The sequence below is a fragment of the Oncorhynchus nerka genome, linkage group LG4 (assembly GCF_034236695.1).
Source record: "Oncorhynchus nerka isolate Pitt River linkage group LG4, Oner_Uvic_2.0, whole genome shotgun sequence".
Classification (NCBI taxonomy): domain Eukaryota; kingdom Metazoa; phylum Chordata; class Actinopteri; order Salmoniformes; family Salmonidae; genus Oncorhynchus; species Oncorhynchus nerka.
In genome coordinates, this window is record NC_088399.1 from 19276921 (window position 1) to 19298081 (window position 21161).

A 21161-nucleotide genomic window follows, 5' to 3' on the forward strand; every position below is an offset into this window, starting at 1 on the left:
TGATCACTACATCCTATGGATTTGGATACTGCTTTAAAGCAAATATCTGCAGCGTTAGTAAAAATGTGATCAATACATGTTGATGATTTAATTCCTGTGCTGTTTGTAACTACCCTGGCAGGTTGACGGACAACCTGATTCAGGTTGCAGGCCAGTCAATATTTAAAAATCACCCAGAAAATATACCTCTCTGTTGATATCACATACATTATCAAGCATTTCACACATATTATCTAGATACTGACTGTTAACACTTGGTCGTCTATAGCAGCTTCCCACAATAATGGGCTTTAGATGAGGCAGATGAACCTGTAGCCATATTACTTCAACAGTATTTAACATTAGATTGTCTCTAAGCGTTACAGGAATGTGGTTCTGAATATCGACAGCAACACCACCTCCGTTGGCATTTCTGTCTTTTCGGTAGATGTTAAAACCATGTATTGCTACCACTGTATCATCAAAGGTATTATCTAAGTGAGTTTCAGAGATTTCAGAGAATATGAATGTCATCTGTTACAAGCAAGTTATTGACTTCCTAGATCTTGTTTCTTAGACTACATATGTTAAAATGGGCTATTTTTAAGCACCTTTCTGTGTTGATTGTTTTTAATTATTTACTGGGAAGCTTATCATTTTTACATTACATTTAAGTCATTTAGCAGACGCTCTTATCCAGAGCGACTTACACATCAGACATACTCATGTTATTTACATTGGAGCTGATTATGCAACTCACCCTGCACTAAGTGGTCATCCTACTATTGCACACCACCACTCTGGTTTATAGGCTCATGATTACTGCTTACTATAGCTATAGGTTAAACAGATGTATTCGGTGCAATGTTCCAGGTAGTCCTTCCCTATTTCAGTCAATTCTTTCCTTCCATTTCATGCCTAGTGAATACCCTAGGTAGTACTCCGTTTTCTTCCATTTCATGCATAGTGAATACCCTAGGTAGTACTCCGTTTCCTTCCATTTCATGCCTAGTGAATACCCTAGGTAGTACTCCGTTTCCTTCCATTTCATGCCTAGTGAATACCCTAGGTAGTACTCCGTTTCCTTCCATTTCATGCCTAGTGAATACCCTAGGTAGTACTCCGTTTTCTTCCATTTCATGCCTAGTGAATACCCTAGGTAGTACTCCGTTTCCTTCCATTTCATGCCTAGTGAATACCCTAGGTAGTACTCCGTTTCCTTCCATTTCATGCCTAATGAACACGACCCCGGTGAACATATACCATAAAAACAGGTCAAAAGGTGTTTACCTCTGTCCATATGGTGGTGCTTGGTTATAGGCGGTGTTGGGGCGTCCGTAGAGACCTTGTTGTCCGTAGCCCTTATCACCATAGCTCTGGTACTGGTGGTTCACACCGGGACTCATCCCCCCACCGCCACCGCTGCCCTGCATCATGTGACCTCCAGAGTTCCCGCCCGGACCCATGGGCGCGCCAAACACCTAGACGGGGTAACACAGGAAGTGGATAGGTAGTGGAAACAGGTAACCGGTAGAAGAAAAAAGAAATTGACATTCCATACAGTCTGCAAAGCACTTATACTGTACAAATGAACAAATAATCAAAAGCTGTGTCATCTACATTGTAGCAGGATTGGAATATCACTGATGCGGTTACTAACATGTTAAAACACAATCCAGGCCTTGTCAGATTTGGTGAACAACTGCTATGTAGGCGGCCTGGAATGCTGCCAAAGATATTTGCTCTCCTTCAAACAAGGTTAAATACATGGACGTAGGAGTGGGGGATGGAAGAGGGTTGGCTGATGGATGGAAAATATGATAATGATAGCAGGATGGATGAGAGAAGGGGGGTGGGGTGATGAGGAAGGAGACATAATTGGCCTGGTCCGTTACCTGGCTGTGCGAGGGATTGGTCACGCCCCAGACAGTGGTTACCACAGAGAGGGCGCCTGGCTGCTGATTGGTGCCTTGTTGCCAGGAGGCAGAGTCATACAGGAAGTTACCGTCACTAAGGGAGACAGGAAGCAGGGATATTATGGTATGGAGTCATGTACGGGCATGGCTTACAGACCTGGGTCTATAATGTGCATCAAGACCTGGGTCTGTAATGTGCATCAAACATCTCAGAGTAGGGTTGCCGATTTAGTATCAGTCTTGCGTTTCAGATAAAAAATGAACAAGAGTACATGGAAAGGGGATGTGATCCTAGATCAGCACTCCTACTCTGAGACGCGTGCTACATATGGACCCTGGACAGGTGAAAGCAATACCTGGTAGGTACACCACCATAATGCTCTCTCACCTATCCTAATTTGTCAGATCTGTGCAGATGAAGGAGAGGAAGCAGTTATTGTTAGTTTGTTGAAGAGAAAGACAAGTGGGTGTATTTGTAGGAGTTGAATGACTTGTACCACATCACATCCTCAAGAGGCACTCAACAACGTTTCCATAACAACAACAAAGCAGTTACTTAGAAACCAGTATGAGCAGCCCTTCCGAGGGAGAGGAGGCTCCTGAGAGTGTGTGTCAGAGTTGGGCTCAATTCATACATTTGGAATTGACTCCTATTCAACTCATGAATTGAAATTCAAAATTGGCCACACCCGACAGGATGTAGAATTTGAATTTGCGTTTGAATGGCAGGAAGTGTAATTCCACTCAGTCAAAGCATAAGAGTTTCAGCCTCCCATGTGGCTTCCGGGTTAAGAGGGCGGATGTTAATTAAGGAGAGCGGTTTGACGGGTCATGTTTTGGAGGACGCATGGCTCAACCGTCGCCTCTCCCGAGCCTGTTGGGAAGTTGCAGCGATGTGACAAGATCATAATTGAAATTGGGAGGAAAAAAAGGGGGTAAAATATATTTATAAATAAATAATAACACTAGTTTAATTGAATGTGACACGTAACACTTCCAGATACCAAAGAATATATATATCACTTTTCACTGGAAACTGTGTTCATGTACTCTAACCTTAGTGCATAGAATAGCCAATAAAATTTCCACCAACTATTTCATTTGTTTGGCTTCTTTTTGAAGGCTTCGGGTCAACTTTAAGGTTAGGCTAATGCATTCTGGGAAATGTATTTTCCCCATATTTAAATTATTAATTAAATAGAATAACTTAGAATATTTGCATACAGATATTGTTCATTTTAAGAGTTTGTTCTGCAAATCAATTGTTTCCCCCCAAAATTATATGTATATAACATGTTTGATGTTTTATGTACAGTACCAGTCAAAATGTTGGACACCTTTTTTTCTTTCTTTATACATTGTAGAATAATAATAAGACATCAAAACACATAAGGAATCATGTAGCAACCAAAAAAAGTGTTAAACAAATTAAAATATATTTATATTTCAGATTCTTCAAAGTAGCCATCCTTTGCCTTGACAGCTTTGAACACTTTTGGCATTCTCTCAACCAGCTTCATGAGGTAGTCACCTGGAATGCATTCCAATTAACAGGAGTGCCTTGCTAAAAGTTAATTTGTGGAATTTCTTTCCTTCTTAATGTGTTTGAGACAATCAGTTCTACTGTGACATGGTAGGGGTGGTATACAGAAGATAACCCTATATGGTAAAAGACCAAGTCCATATTATGGCAAGAACAGCTCAAATAAGCAAAGTGAAATGACAGTTAATCATTATTTTAAGCTATGAAGGTCAATCAAACTATCAAGCACTATGATGAAACTGGCTCTCATGAAGACCACTACAGGAATGGAAGACCCAGAGTTACCTCTGCTGCAGAGGATAGGTTCATTAGAGTTACCAGCCTTAGAAATTGCAGCCCAAATAAAATGCTTAACAGAGTTCAATTAACAGATACCTCAACCTCAACTGTTCATGTGAGACTGTGGGAATCAGGTTTCATGGCCAAATTGCTGCAAAGAAACCACAAAGAAAACACTTTTTTGGTTACCACATGATCCCATGTGTGTTATTTCATAGTTTTGATGTTTTCACTATTATTCTACAATGTAGAAAATAGTTTTAAAAAATAAAGAAAAACCCTTGAATGAGTAGGTGTGTCCAAACTTTTGACCGGTAATGTATATTTGTAAAGACCACACTTAATATATAATAGAACAGGCATTTTAATGTCATTGAATTTCACTGAATTCAATTCTATTTTCTTTAATTCAAATTGCAATTACGTATCCTGTTTACTAATTAAAATTCAAGAATTGAATTGGAATTTATGAGACATTCAATTGAACTGAGCCCAACCCTTGTGTGTGTGTGTGTGCGGATAAGGTTACGCTCTCGAAACCACTTCCCCCCTGAAACCACAGAAAGTGAACTCTTAAACAGGAAACTAGCACTCGGGCCAGCAGCAGCAAATCGGCAGTCAGATCCCAGAGATCAGCCAATAGCAGGATAGGTGAGAGGTCAAAGCCAACCAGAAGCCAACTGACAATCAGCTCAGCACTCCCTCTATGAGTCACTCTGTGTGTGTGTGTGTACCTGTGCGGAGTGGGAGGCAGACCGGGTTTCATGGAGTTGAGGGGGTTCATCGGAGGAACGGGGGGGTCAACAAGACCCTGACAGGCAGCCTGAGAGAGAGAGAGAGAGAGTATTGAAATGGTGTGTCATTTGTGTTTCATTCGTATTCTGAATAGGCCTAATTATTTTGTGATAATTTATTATTCCATGTATTATCGTTTCCTTGTCATCACCAATATCATGTCAATTGAATTTAATTGAAATGAATTGAGAGCGAAATTAGTCTCATAGCATTGAACTGAAGCAGTGATTTCACAATCATAGCCCACACAAGTTACCCTCCTCTCCCTTTTAGCCTCTGTCTCTATGTGTGCGTATCCGTGTGTGTGTGTCTCAGAGCGGTAGCCTATCACTGCCTGGCATAAAGCTTCTCATAGAAGGGAGGGGCAGCAGCAGGAATTGAAGAGAACAGCCATGAAGAGGCTGCCTACACACACACAGCTCGTTAAGGGCTGAGAGAGAGCGAGAGGGGGCTTCTCTTGCACTGCCATTTCTCAGTTTTAGGATCACACGCCTTCAATATAACTTTCCCTCCATCACCGTTCCCTTCCCTCCATCCCAGTCTCTCTTCTTCACCCTCCCTTTCTGCCTCACTCTCCATCCCTCTCTTTCTCTGTAAATTACTCTTCATTCCAGGGTAAGCTCCGCTAACTGACAGGCTAATTTGTTGCCAACATTAGAGCCATCTCTTTCTTCTTCGTCTCCTCTCCTCACAGAATTGGGTCAGACACCCTGCAGATTGAAGAGGGGTGTGTGTGTGTGTGTGGGGGGGGGTATATAGAGTGACAGTTACCAGACAGAAACCTTCTCTATGGATATTAGTTCCCTTCAACCTTGTGCGTGAGTGTGGGTGTTCTCCTTCCCTCACTCGCTTCCCAATTCTCCCTCTCTTCCATTTCTCATTCCCTCGCCCCATCCTCCTCCCATCTCTCTCAGACAAAAACACCATCCGACTGTACAGCCACCACCTCGTTTTGCCTCCTACATAGCCAACATGTGTGTTGCGTCCCTGCTGTCTGAGGGGGTTTCATGGAGTCAAACAACAGTTAAGTGTGTTAGAGAGGGAGTCCCACCCACATCTCTGACTCACACGGTCTGACACACAGGTTTGCATATCTATCATATCCTGTCTATCTGTCACCCACTGCGAGCCACTAGGAGCAGTCACACTGTCACTCGCCGGGAGTATTTAGATGAGGCATCTTATGTCATTAAACACTGAGACCTCCAGATACCGCTCATATAAAGCTGAAGCTGTGTAAATGCAAGCTAAGAACCAAATTCAGATTATAATTTTTCTAACTGTCTACAATCAGTTTTATATATGTGGCCCATATCAGATATGTGCATTACTAAGATTTGTGCATGACCTTTGAAATAGCACACAAGATGCAATTATAATTTCCTATCACTGTTCCTTTACATTTTTGGGTGGTTGTCATGCAACAGGTCATGTGCAAAGAAAAACTACAAAACACTTCAGAGCAAAAAAAACTGATTATAGTGTCCAGACTGAGGTCACATATGAACCATCAGAATGGTATCAGGATTGAAATCAGAACTCAAATGATCAGTTTCCATGTGGTTTCTGCTGGTTAGACAATGGGGAAAAGATCAGATTGGTATCAGATATGCCAATACATTAGAATTGGGGTGACTGTGTAAACACAGGATAGGAGTTTTTCCCACACATGGGCCGAAAAGCAATTTATACTACTGCGATTCATGGTTCTCCATGGAAAATGTACTGTGACAGCAGGTTGGGTGATGGAGGCATCTGATGAAAAGACAACTGACGTGCGGTCAGACTGCGCACCACTAATTCACATATAAGCAATGGTACTCAATCGTTCCGCGTCCCTCCAATATAGATGGACCTTTACAGTACATGGTCTGAGACACGGGTCTGAGACCCAGCTGAAGTGTTCAGTGAACTGAAATACATCTACATGTTGGAGGGTAGATTAAAGAGATAGTTCACTCAAATTACAGTTTACAGGGCAACGAATCCAATAAGACATTTTGTAATTTGGGTGAACTATTCTTTTAATACACCAAGTGAAAAATCATATGGAGATTATCAGCGAGATGTGGAGAAGGAACTATTCAAAAGCTTAAGGTGGGAACACACAGGGGAAACATCTCATCACATCCTGGTATGAGGGTAGGATGTCATTACCCCTAGGTGCCGATATTGGTCACCACATGTCTCCTGCAGAGGGACAAGAGAGAGCCATGAGAACACGTTTTGATCAGTCATGGAAATAAAAGTGCTGAAAACAAATTGGCTTCCTATTTTCCTAACAAGCTATGAAGGAAAAATATGTTAAAAAAGGAACTATCTGAGCCAGCACAGTAGGTTTTGGTTTGGCTCCATTGGTGTGAATCAGGCATTATCATAGGCTGAACTATGACCCCTGTCCCCTGCCCCCAGCCTGACTTCAGATGAGATAGTCCCGTTTGGATCAGTTGGTAGAGCATGGTGCTTGCAACTCCAGGGTTGCGGGTTCTATTCCCACAGGGGACCAGTAAGAAAAAGTATGGAAATGTATGCAGTCGTAGTGTAAGTCGCTCTGGATAAGAGCGTCTGCTAAATGAATGTTTGAAAAAAAATGTTTTTTTTTATATAATAGTGCTTTATAGCGGATCTCAACATAAAGATTTCAAACATCTGAAGTGAAGCTCCAGTTTGTTCTGCATAGCCCCTGTTTACACCTCTACTACAGTAAACCAATGTTCTCACTCACTCTGCATCTCCCTCTCCATTCCAAGGTCACAGTGTTTACTGCTCATCACCAGCAGGGTTGTATATTAATTAGGACACTGGCTTCTTATTGGACAAGTTCAGATAGTACTTCCCAGTTTCCTTACGTTTCGTACCTAATGAATAGGACCCAGGGCTGAGAAACACACTGAAGGATTCCCCTACTGCTCTGCTGAATGTACATGGAAACTTGGCTCTGGCTCATGACTTGCTAATTGATGTTGTTGTGTAATAACAGTACAAACACACACTTACATACCACCCAAGAGACCAAACCCCCCAGAGCAGTGGTCTGGGCCCACATTCACAGAGTAGAGTACTGATCTAGGATCCACCCATTCCCTCCTTATAATTATGATCTAAAAGGCAAAACTGATCCTAGATCAGCACTCTTACTCAGATGCTTTGTAAGAACAAGCCCTGGCTGGTCTTCAACCCTAGTCCTGGAGGGCTACAGAGTGTGCAGGCTATTGTTTCGGCCGAGCACTAACACATGATTTAAATAATCAACTGATCATCAAGACCTTAATGGAAAAGTTGGCTTTTTTTCAACCACATCCTTTATTTTCTATGTAAATGGCATGTTAAGGAAGGATCTTGATACCTTTTTTGTCATTTCACTTGTTTTTGAAACTTACCCCAAACAGCAAATCACTTCCTCATCCTCATTGTATAGTATGGGGCCCTGAAAAAACATGAACAAAGGCTCCATTTCTCAGTATAGTGATGTCTCATTTAATTAGTTGAATCAGTTGTGTTTCCGTGGGGCTGGAACAAAAGACCTTGGAGAAGGTTGTGTGTCCTCAATCCCTGTGACTGTTTGTCTGTGTGCCTGCATGTAGAGGACTCACAGCCAGATGAATGGACTCCAATGACTCACCTACCAGACCAGCAGTCCAGGATTAGGTGGCTTTCACCCTTTCACTTTTAGCCCTTATTTTACCAGGTAAGTTGATTGAGAACACTTTCTCATTTACAGCAAGAACCTGGGGAATAGTTACAGGGGAGACAAATGAGCCAATTGGAAGCTGGGGATGATTAGGTGACCATGATGGTATGAGGGCCAGATAGGGAATTTAGCCAAGACAGCGGGGTTAACAACCCTACATTTACGATAAGTGCCATAGGCTCTTTAGTGGCCATGGAGAGTCAGGACACCCGTTTAACATCCCATCTGAAAGACGGCACCGTACACAGGGCAACGTTCCCTGTTACTGCCCTGGGGCATTGTGATATTTTATTCTAGGCCAAATGAAAGAGTGCCTCCTACTGGCCCTCCAACACCACTTCTAGCAGCATCTTGTCTCCCATCTATGGACTGACCAGGACCTAACCTGCTTAGCTTCAGAGACAAGCCAGCAGTGGGATGCAGGGTGGTATGCTGCTGACCCACTCACTGAGAGGGATATCTGGAGGAGGGGTGTGGAAAAGGTGAGGAGAAACAAGTGAAGAGGGAAATGAGTCCAGTGCCATAGATCATACTGTCAATCACCAGAGGTACCATTGTAAACATTATCATCATTCTAGACACAGATACACACATTGTCATATGGACTTAACCCATAATTGTGTGTGGATTGACATTTAGGCCTGAAAGGCAATTGCCCATCGGGGTAGTCAGGATAATTTTTTCAGGTTGCCAGAAAATTATGGTCACTTGCCCGAAAATGTGAAAATTGCCGAAGACACACAGAAATGCCATAACTTGTCTTTCACTTAAACAACGGGGAGGAACCAAAAACATCAGTTTTAGTCTAGAATTATTTGCAGTTTGGTTGTTTCAAGACAAAATTGATTTGGGTTCAGGCAGGCCTTGATTACTTGAATCAATAATTGCAATGAACTAGTTTGACGCTAGAATGTTGTCTATGCACTAAAGTAACTACAGTCTATCAATTTTCAGTAGATTTTATGGGTTAGTCTGAGATGCAAGCCAAATTCTTTCGATTTGATCTGATTGCAGGGACAATTCACAACGGTCAAGCATTGAATTTAAAATTGTTCTAAAGACTGCCTTAGTTGACAGAATAAACAATATGTTCATAATATTGATCATATAGGATCCAAATCAAATGTTAAGTCAAATGTGCTACAAACTGACTTTTGAGAAGTACATGACTTATGATAAAGCTCTCAAAGGAACAAAGGCACGGTAAACAGGGAAAGGGAACAGGGATGCTACAGGTCGGTGACATGTGTGCACAGTGGTGTGTATTCATGGATGCCGAGGGAGGTCAGGCTTCCCCAAATATTTGACCAATAAATAAATTACAATTATAAAATATTTTCTCTATCATCTGTTTCCCCACAAAAATGGTGAATTTGCAAGTAGCTGAATCTCACTGGCGAAATGATCAGAGCGAGGGAAACAGCACCCCTCTGTCTCAGTATGTGTAGCCCCTGTATCTGACGCTGTCTGGACCAAAAGAGTATAACATGTGACCGCCACTGTATTTGATTGATTGATGCCAGCAGGCATTTAGCCTCCCTAGATAAAATAAATAAATAGCCAATCGGCATTGAGCTGAGCTCAACTGTGGGTTGTCCTGGTGCAGCAAACCCCCCCCCCCCAACATCGGTAAAAAAAAGCTATTTTACAGCCTGCTTGGCATCCTGAGTGATTTTACCCACACACTGCTACTGTGTGCGGTGTGTGTGTGTGTCTCTAACAGCAGAGACAGAATTTCAGGTGACAGCAGCTGTTCTGTTGAGAAGCAGCAGAACCCTCAGGTCATTCATGCTGTTTGTCTGCCTGCCCGTCTGTAAGTGAGAGCCAGACACATACAGTGGGTGCATTTCAGATAAATAAATTCAGCTCCTGAGTGGCACAGAGGTCTAAGGCACTGGTTTGAGCCCAGGCTGGATCACAACCGGCCGTGATCGGGAGTCCCATATGGCGGCGCACAATTGGCCCAGCATCATCCGGGTTAGGAGAGGGTTTGGCCGGGGTAGGCCGTCATTGTAAATAAGAATTTGCATAGTTAAATAAAAAGGTTAAATATATTAACTACTTGTTATGACTACATGTTATGGGAGTGCAGCAAGGAGCCACGGTAAGGTGCTAGCTAGCATTAAACGTATCTTATAGAAAACAATCAATCTTAACATAATCACTAGTTAACTACACATGGTTGATGATATTACTAGTTTATCTAGCTTGTCCTGCGTTGCATATAATCGATGCTGTGCTTGTTAATTTATCATTTTGCCAAACGGTTATTTAACAAGCGCATTCTCAAAAAAAGCACTTTCGTTGCACCAATGTGTACCTAACCATAAACATCAACGCCTTTCTTAAAATCAATACACAAGTATATATTTTTAAACCTGCATATTTAGTTAATATTGCCTGCTAACATGAATTTCTTTCAACAAAGGGAAATTGTGTCACTTCTCTTGCGTTCATTGCACACAGAGTCAGGGTATATGCAGCAGTTTGGGCCGTCTGGCTCGTTGCCCACTAATTTGCCAGAATTTTACGTAATTATGACATAACATTGAAGGTTGTACAATGTAACAGGAATATTTAGACTTAGGGTTGCCACCCGTTTGATAAAATACGGAACGGTTCCGTATTTCACTGAAAGAATAAACGTTTTGTTTTCGAAATGATAGTTTCCGGATTTGACCATATTAATGACATACGGCTCTGATTTCTGTGTGTTATTATGGTATAGTTAAATCTAGGAATTGATATTTGATAGAGCAGTCTGACTGAGCGGTGGTAGGCAGCAGCAGGCTCGTAAACATTCATTCAAACAGCACTTTCGTGCGTTTGCCAGCAGCTCTCCGCTGTGCTTCAAGCATTTAGCTGTTTATAACTTCAAGCCTATCAACTCCCGAGATTAGGCTGGTGTAACCGATGTAAAACGGCTAGCTAGTTAGCGGGCTGCACGCTAATAGCGTTTCAAACGTCACTCGCTCTGAGACTTGAAGTAGTTGTTCCCCTTGCTCTGCAAGGGCTGCGGCTTTTGTGGAGCGATGGGTAACGATGCTTCGAGGGTGGCTGTTGTCGATGTGTTCCTGGTTCGAGCCCAGATAGGGGCGAGAGGGACGGAAGCTATACTGTTACGCTGGCAATACTAAAGTGCCTATAAGAACATCCAACAGTCAAAGGTATATGAAATAAAAATGGTATAGAGAGAAATAGTCCTATAATAACTACAACCTAAAACTTCTTACCTGGGAATATTGAAGAGTCAAGTTAAAATAAACCACCAGCTTTCATATGTTCTCATGTTCTGAGCAAGGAACTTAAACATTAGCTTTCTTACTTGGCACATATTGCACTTTTACTTCTCCAATACTTTGCTTTTGCATTATTTAAACCAAATTGAACATGTTTCATTATTTATTTAAGGCTAAATTGATTTTGATTTATTATATTAAGTTAAAATAAAAGTGTTCATTCAGTAGTATTGTTGTAATTGTCATTATTACGTAGAAATAAATGTTAAAATCGTCCGATGAATCGGTTTCAGCCTTTTTTGGTTCTCCAATAATCAGTATCGATGTTGAAAAATCACTCGGTCGACCTCTATTCTCCAGGCATTGTAAAGATCTGATATTCCTCACAGGCCTGTGTAGAACGTGTGTATGTGGAATAGGCCTACTCCCAATCTCACCCACCTCTGGGTTTGACTCCATCTAGCATACAGGGGACATCTGGCCAGCCGATAGACACCCAATGCCATGTATTGTCACCTAGCCTCACCTTTAACCTCTGACACCCAGCTGTCTCACCTGGCTACAGCTGGACCCCTAAATACCTGGAGCAGAGTCCCTCAACCCCCGGTCTCTGGACCAGCACTGGTCCTTGGGATGTTGCTGACCGGTCCTTCAGATGTGTTATTTGTGTATCGTTGTACATGTAGGTCTGGGTATAAGTGTGCGAACTAACCATTTACATATAGAAAGTCCTCATGAATACACAGGTATGTGGTGGCTGAGGTGATACACAGGGGTGATCATATTATTTGACGGCCTTGAGCTAGGTTAAGTTTGTTTTTTAGCAATTCGCAACACAGCGTCTAGTCTGATGGAAACTCACACAAAGACTATGGTGTTTAAGGAGCTAAATTGCCTACAAGGGATGTAGCTTTTTGGCGCAAATCTATTTAGCACCAGCTCAGATCTCATCGTGAGGCGATCGATAGATCGCAAGATAATCTGTCAGTATACATTTGTTGTAGCCTAATAAAAAAAACACATTCAACCCAATTATCTCACACACACAAAACATCAACCATACTGTTGTTGAAACGTTATACTTTGCGCGGATACAATGTAAGCAATGCACGGACACGTTTCCACTGAAATCGTGCATTGCTTACAGATAGATGTCAGAGAATTCCAAGGCAGTCCGTGCTACATCGTAGCTACCATGCTACGCATGCTGCTCGCACTTGAAATAACAATGGGAGACATTTTGTTTCATCTAACCTTGTAATATCAGAAACTGCTCAGAGGTGTTGCGACTTGCGACCCCGTTTGTTTACAACCAGACTATTTTACTGTCAGTTATGTCCACGTTTCCCCATTCGAGAAGGGGACTCAACCACGTAATTATGCTAGCTACTTTGTAGCTAATTTAGCTATTGCCCTGTAGGCTACATACAGAACGGTAGCCAACAAGGCATGACCAAACTATTGTTTGCAGCAATTAAACAACGTGTTCCGGAGCGCTTGTCAGACAAACCGAGATGCAGACGCTGTCCAAACGTTATACAGCACAGGCTAGTGACTGCATATTTAGTCTGGGTAATATTTGCAAATTGCTTAACGTTAGTAGCTACAGTAGGCTATTCGACAACGCTAGCCTAGCCATCTGGTGTTCTGCTAGGGCTTACCTTTGACTCCAACTACCCGTGGTTGGAATTCTTTATTTGATTCTGTATTATTCAGCTGGTAGATAGTTCCAAGAAGTATTGGTCTATGACAATTAAAGTAGGCTATGTTCGCTATTTTTCCTTATATCCGCAACAGTGTGTCTTGTCTGTCTTCAAGTTGTAACGTTCGCTCCCATGTCTGGATGTGGCGAATCGTTTCCCCTTTAAAACTGTAGCTGGCAGCCTCGTCGAATGTGCCTCAAAAGATCCGTATCACTGCTTGTCCGGCGTCGTCACTACTCGGAATGTAAGCATGCACAAAAGTGAGAAGAATCGCTGTGTAGTAGTTGGTCCTTGCTCCGAGCAGCCGTTTTTGCTTATGAAACTGGATTGCATACCTCCCTGACTATTGCACAATGGCCCGCCAGCTAGAATATATTCATGAGATCACGGGGCTGTTGTCTCCGACGGGAGAAAGGCATTTTTCATGTCCCTCACACACCCTACACAAGGCTAGCGACTGACTTTTCTCCTCGCCCCTAGACCAGAGTAGCTGATCATTACAGAAGGAGTCATCGAGAGAGATGTCACCCCTGCCTCCACGGTGACGTCGGTTCGGTAACGATCGTTAATCAGATTCCCATTGACGATTACATTTTGTATATTGTATATTAGGTCTGTTTCAGAATGGTAGCCTGTTTATTCAGAGGAAATGATTTAGAGTTGCAGGTAGACATCTATAGAATATAGGCCTACAAATATAGATTTCCACAGGGTAAGTGATGCATGTCTATTCTATGCATTACATTTTTATTGGAAGCAAATGAAACTATGGCCTTCATTTGTTGTCATCGTTAAAATCAGCAGTTCTCCTTGACACAAAGCATCAGTGGCAGGATAGTAATTTTCTGTTTGATACATTGGTGTGTCAATTAGAGGAAGAGAGGGGTAATGGAAGGACAAAGTCACACACCTGTCCCTTTCTACAGCAGCAAGAGGGGGAGGGGTGGGCGAGATGGACCGGGTTTACGCACTAATGTCTGTCACTTTTATCCCTCAGGTGTTCCCATGGCTCTGCCTGTTCTCAGGTATCTGGGAATGCCCCTTACATGCATTGTAGGGGTATAGGGGCTAAGGGAAGTCTGAGGGGTCTAGCAGCTAATACTCAACCTTAAAAACACTTAACCGGAGTTGTGTTTAGTATGTCACAAGCACAATGTCTTGAAACCGAAAACCAAAATATGTGCTGTTATTGAACACATTCAGTTTTGATTTGTGTTTCAAAACATTTTGTACCTACTAAACGTGACCCAGGCTGAGGGTAACAGATCTTACCCCTGCAGACTGAGAAGGGGGAGATGGGTTGGGTTACACCAGTGTCTGTGTGTGATATAGCACTGGTAGGGGGTCTCTTGTGTAGATCAGTGCTTCTCAAACTTTTCCTCTGGGACCCCAACCCATAACTGTCGAATTCCATAACTAGCACACCTGATTCAATTTTATTATATATATATATTTTTTATTTCACCTTTATTTAACCAGGTAAGCTAGTTGCTACTGCGACCTGGCCAAGATAAAGCAAAGCAGTGCGACACAAACAACAACACAGAGTTACACATGGAATAAACAAGCATACAGTCAATAACACAATAGAAAAAAATGAAGTATATATACAGTGTGTGCAAATGGCGTGAGGAGGTAAGGCAATAAATAGGCCATAGTAGCAAAGTAATTACAGTTTAGCAAATGAACACTGGAGTGATGGATGTGCAGATGATGATGTGCAAGTAGAAATACTGGTGTGCAAAAAAGTAAATAAAAACAATATGGGGTGAGGTAGGTAGATTGGATGGGATATTTACAGATTGGCTATGTACCACTGCAGCGATCGGTTAGCTGCTCAGATAGCTGATGTTTAAAGTTAGTGAGTGAAATATAAGTCTCCAGCTTCAGCGATTTTTGCAATTCGTTCCAGTCATTGGCAGCAGAGAACTGGAAGGAAAGGCGGCCAAAGGAGGTGTTGGCTTTGGGGACGACCAGTGAGATATACCTGCTGGAGCGCGTGCTACGGGTGGGTGTTGTTATCGTGACCAGTGAGCTGAGATAAGGCGGAGCTTTACCTAGCATAGACTTATAGATGACCTGGAGCCAGTGGGTCTGGCGACGAATATGTAGCGAGGGCCAGCTGACTAGGCATACAGGTCGCAGTGGTAGGTGGTATAAGGGGCTTTGGTGACAAAACGGATGGCACTGTGATAGACTGCATCCAGTTTGCTGAGTAGAGTATTGGAAGCTATTTTGTAAATGACATCGCCGAAGTTGAGGATCAGTAGGATAGTCAGTTTTACGAGGGTATGTTTGGTGGCGCGAGTGAAGGAGGCTTTGTTGCGAAATAGGAAGCCCATTCTAGATTTAATTTTGGATTGGAGATGTTTAATGTGAGTCTGGAAGGAGAGTTTACAGTCTAGCCAGACACCTAGGTATGTGTAGTTGTCCACATATTCTAAGTCAGAACCGTCCAGAGTAGTGATGCTAGTCGGGCGGGCGGGTGCGGGCAGCGAACGGTTGAAAAGCATGCATTTGGTTTTACTAGCGTGAATGAGCTAATCAGCAAGCCCTTAATTAGCTGAATCAGTCGTGCTAGTGGTGAAATGTAACAGGTATGTGAAACAACTGGGAGTTCCTGAGGATTGGTTTAAGGAACACTGCTGTAGTAGAGAAGACAGGTTCTAAAGTGTGTGTCAAGATGGAAACTAAAAAGCTTTCCTTCCTTTCTGTGCCTTCCCTTGATCTAGTGCGGTTGGTATGTTCCACCCTAGGGCAATCACATACTGTATCATGTGAATTAGCCAGATGGGAGAGGGGGAAGAGAGGGGTGCAGTGGGAGAGAGGTTGTAGGGTGGAAGATAGGGGGTGTAGAGGGAAAGAGGGGGTGCAGAGGGAGAAATGAGGTTGACAGGGAAAGAGGGGAGTGAAGAGGGGATGGGAGGGAGAAATCAAAGGACAGAGGGGGTGGAGAGGGAGGGAGGTGGGATGAAAAGAGGGGGTAGGAGGTGTAAATCGAGGGGGAGAGAGGGGGCTGCAGTGGGGAACGACAGAGAGGAGGGTGGAGAGGCAGAGCTGGAGGGAGAGGGTGGTGAGGAGAACAATAGATGAAGAGTGTTGTTGACTACGGCTGAACAGAGCTGCCCTCTCCTGATGTCAGGTCAGAGCAATACACAAGGGAACGTGTGTGTGTGTGTGTATGTGTGTGTGTGTGTGTGGGACGACAAAGCCAGTGTTGGCAGACCATAGTGTCTGATCAGACAGTCACACAAGACTGAATACACAGTTACTACTCTGTTTATAGACACCTTATAGATGATGAATATACATGAAGTGGTCATAAAACTACAGCTGGTTTATGTGTACATGTGTGTGAGTGTGAGGGGGCAGACACAAATACACACACACACACTCACCTTGTACATTAAGTCCTGACCTGATGTAAAACACAGTTATTCAGTGTTAGGTACAGAGCTGTTCATAGCCCATCACTAGCAGAGATTCAGAAGCAAGGACACATTGCTCAGTATGCACTGAGGTAAGTCTGAGTTGTGTGTGTGTGTGTGTTTATAGGTGTCTGCAGTGTGTGTGCAGAGGTGTCTGCAGTATTCTGCTAGAGGGCAGCGTAGCGTGGAGAAAACACTCCGACCTGCAGTTTTCCGTTGCCCTGGAAACAGGTAGAGATCCTCTCCTGTTCTTCATCTTTCTCTCCTCTACCCAGTGTCCCCTCCTCCTCTCCCTCCTACTCCTCCTCTTCCCTCTTCCCCCCACCGTCTCTTCACCCTCCTCCTCCTCCCTTAATTCCTTCCTCTCCACCCCCGTCCTATGCCCCCTCCCCCCACGACCTGCCGCAGCGCGAACACACACACTCACCAACTCCCCACCATTCCAATTCACTGCAGTCATTTAACAACCGAATCTTCCTGACTCCCACTCCACATACTAGCACACAGAGTGAACGCACACACACTCAAGCACGTACACACACACACACGCTTACAGGGCACAGGGTCAAATGGTGCTTCAGTATTGATCTGATATTTGTGTGTGTGTGTGTGTGGTTGAGACAGGAGGATCACTATTGCAGCAATATGACCTCCAGCTAATCTCCCAGAAGAGAGGGAGGGAGAGAAATAAGAGAGGGAGGAGAGAGAAGAGAAAGAGAGAGACAAGAAGGAGAGAAAGAGAGTAAAAGAAAGAGGGAGGGGGAGAGAGAGTGTGTGAAGTGTCTGCATGTGATTATGCCTGTTTCTGCACTGCTATTGCTGCAGCTGATGATGGAGACAAAGGGAATGGAAGCTTTTTCCTTTCTTTCTCTCTCTCTCTCTTTCTATTTCTCCCTCTCCTGTGCTGACCTTCTGTCTCTTACACTATTTTACATTATTTTAGAGACGCTAGACACACACACAGACACAGGTGTGTGTGCTTACCCACACATGCAAGGTAGCCTTTCTTCATTTTCTGGCCTTTCTTGGTCAGTGTTTTGTTTTTCTGTTTTCTCAGTGCATTCCATTGTGGTGACTTCTCTCTGGCCAGGGGCGGAACATTCCACAGAAATGGCTGACCCACAATAACACACACACAGGCAGGAAGAGTGAACAAGGGTCTCCACCCTCGCTCAGCCAAATACAGTAGTCCTACACACACACACACACACACACACACACACACACACACACACTCATCCATGTAATGACACATACTGCTCATACAATCTCTAGCAATGTGTAGTCCCTGGTTTTCCCTCTCATATTTGCAGACCACATGCCTAAGGCAAACTGATACAGTTGCCATCTGCCTCTCTACCCCTCACACTCACACAGCCTAGTGACTGGGACTGGCACAGTTATCGTATCGCCGTGTATCCAACAATTAAAGACAAAAATCGTGAACAAAAAAAAAGATAATCATCTTAATATTCATTTTAGGAGTAGGTGGGATACAACTTTGTATTCAAGTAGATATAGTTTTACCCTATAGCAGTTTTAAATGTTTACAGGAAATGGGTAAAGTTGGTAGTCATTTGACGAGTAGAACAGCAAAAGTTCAAATGGTCAGAACCATTTTTTTTGTGTGTATTTTACCCCCTTTTTCTCCCAATTTCTTGATATCCAAATGCGATCCCATTACAATCTTGTCTCATCGCTGCAACTCTCCAACAGGCTCGGGAGAAGCGAAGGTCGAGTCATGCATCCTCCAACACATGACCCGCCAAACCGCGCTTTTTAACAACCGCCCTCTTAACCTGGAAGCCAGCTGCACCAATGTGTAGGAGGAAACATTGTTTATCTAACTATCGAGGTCAGCCTGCAGTCGCACGGCCCGCCACAAGGAGTCACTAGAACGCAATGAGCCAAGTAAAGCCCCCCCAGCCAATCCTCTAACTCGGATGACGCCGGGCCAATTGTACACCGTCCTATGGTACTCCAGGTCGCGGCCGGTTGTGACACAGGCCGGGATCGAACCCGGGTCTGTAGTGACGCCTCATAACCATTCATTTTTGAGACAGGGGTGTTCCCAAAGCTGTGCTCTATTCATTAGGTATGTCATTGCTAATTTTCAAAAATGCATTATGATGCATTACTAGCTCAAAACATTTTAAAACTATTTTGACAATAACCAAGTCTATTTGCATGACAATTAACTGTTACCCAAAATTCCATAATCCTCACAGCCCCACATACCTGTGTCTGTGTGCCCTAACTACACACACACACACACACACATTCATAACAGTGGAGGCTGCTGAGGGGAGGACAGCTCATAATAATGGCTGGAATAGAGTCAATGGAATGGTATCAAACAAATCAAAGATGTGGTTTCCATGTGGTTGATACCACTCCATTGACTTCATTCCAGACATTATTATGAGCTGTCCTCCCCTCAGCAGCCTCCACTGACACACACAGGCATGTACACATACAGGTCCACAGGCATGTCATGCACGAACACACAAACAACTCCAACCCCTTCATCTGTCCAGAAACATATTGATAACAGACCGATGGTGTGTTTTAATAGTCCATCCTATTTTTGCCTCTTATTCTGTGTTTCCAGATCAGATTAGGGAATTAGTGGAGTATGAGGAGACAGCGCATAAAATTGACGACACCAGAGCCCCTGGATTACACTGTCTATCACCGCCACCTTGTGTTCAAGGTTGGTCTTGACAGTTACTCTTCCACATAGCGAATTTGCACAGATACCTGCTTTATTTCGTGCTGGATATGCAATGACAAATTATCAAATGTGCGAATAAAATAACTAGCTAGTTAAGTCTATTGAGTGTAGTCAACTTTGTTCTAAAGGCAGAAATGATCTGATTGGTTTCTAAAAGGTAAATGGGCGGAGTTTAACAGATGCACAACTTTTAAAAACAAGCGGTTTGAACTGAGAATCTTGTTAATTAAACTTTGACATACAAGTTGTAATGTTTTGAAATCATTATTGTGTCACAGATAAGTGTGACAATATCGCTAAAATACAACTAGTCGCCTGACTTGAAGCAAAGAATAATTAATCAGAGCAAGCTAGCTAGCTATGCATTTAGCAACCCCAAATTAATAAATAGAGCTAGCTAGGTAGCTAGGTGTCAAATCTACAAGTCAGCTAACATTTTCTTAATTGAAATTTAATCAACTATATGAATTTAAGAAAATGGGGATGGACAGATAGCTAGCTAATTTCCCCCCAACATCGGACACTCTCTAGCGGTTGGAGGATTAAATCACTTTGAGCTCAACATTTAAATGGCCTGGAAAATAACGGTACGTTTTGCAACTAAAGACACCTTTCTAGCTAGCTGACCACCGATTTTAATTGCAGTTTATGTAAATTAAGTTATGTTTTGAGAGTTTTCAAAAAAGTTATATATATATATATATATACACACATCCATCCATACATACATATATACATACATACATACATATAATTTAATATCCAACTTTTTACCTAAATTATTCAAACTCATATGTGAGTATTAAACTGTTATCTACTTTCTCAAAACAAAAGATGAATATGTAAAACAAATAATGAGACAGTATTTGGTTACAACACTGAAGAAGATGATTTAATGATGAATGATTGTTAAGAGTACCGGAGGGCATACCGGGCTACGCAATGAAAAGTTGACGTTCAAGTATTTTGTTTTTACTGGAAGGCTAGCCAACTAGTCTCTTTTTGTGTCTCTTTTTTAACAAAATTAAACATATATCTTGTAATTGAACAAAATAGTAAGATGGCGAATAACTGGTGACCATGTTTTTTTTATTTTTTAAATGTAACCTTTATTCAACAATCTAGGCAAGTCAATTACAAACAAATTCTTATTTACAATGACGGCTTATCCCGGCCAAACCCGGACCAATTGTGCGCCACCCTATGGAACTCCCAATCACGGACGGATGTGATACAGTTTGAAACCGAACCAGGGACTGTAGATGCAGGGACCTCTTGCACTGAGATTTTTTTTATTTATTTAACCTTTATTTAACTAGGCAAGTCAGTTAAGAACAAATTCTTATTTTCAATGACGGCCTAGGAACAGTGGGTTAACTGCCTGTTCAGGGGCAGAACGACAGATTTGTACCTTGTCAGCTCGGGGATTTGAACTTGCAACCTTTCGGTTACTAGTCCAACACTCTAACCACTAGGCTACCTGCCGCTCCAGTGCCTTAGACAGCTGCGCCACTTGGGAGCCCATTACCGATAATACAGGACATATTTTTTTGCTAAACCGCTTATCAAAAAGCTGATAGTAGTAGTATTTTCATTGAAATGTCAAACACCAATAATGACAAAACATTGATGGCTTGATCACAAGATAACGCTGTTGAATATACCGATAATATGATAATTACTAATGTTGAGTCATAGAATAGAGCTAGCTAGCTAGGTCGCAAATATCAGTTAATCTGCTTCCACTTAATTTATCAGAATATTTAGTTGAATAAACATTTCAATGGACTGTTATGCTTCACTGGGGGCAGAAACATAAAATGCTACGCTAAATGTAGCTTAGCTGAGCAGAGA

At 42.7% G+C, this 21161-nt stretch overlaps 1 protein-coding gene across 11 annotated transcripts in view; it reads right to left on the minus strand.

The window, feature by feature from the left end:
- Positions 1-13575, minus strand: part of LOC115119853 (zinc finger MIZ domain-containing protein 2-like) — a 44664-nt gene extending 31089 nt beyond the window's left edge. For 3 of the 11 annotated variants that reach the window (XM_065017305.1, XM_065017308.1, XM_029648747.2), the window contains exons 1-5: positions 13104-13571; positions 7893-7939; positions 4452-4540; positions 1875-1989; positions 1270-1460 (exon numbers count right to left, since the gene is read on the minus strand). In XM_065017305.1, coding sequence (XP_064873377.1) covers positions 1270-1460; positions 1875-1989; positions 4452-4501 — 356 coding nt within the window. In that variant the 5' untranslated portion in view covers positions 4502-4540; positions 7893-7939; positions 13104-13571. Of the gene's footprint in view, positions 1-1269; positions 1461-1874; positions 1990-4451; positions 4541-7892; positions 7940-13103 lie in introns of all 11 variants that reach the window. The other 8 variants (XM_065017312.1, XM_065017306.1, XM_065017311.1 and 5 more) reach the window with 6 other exon arrangements.
- Positions 13576-21161: the final 7586 nt, after the last annotated feature.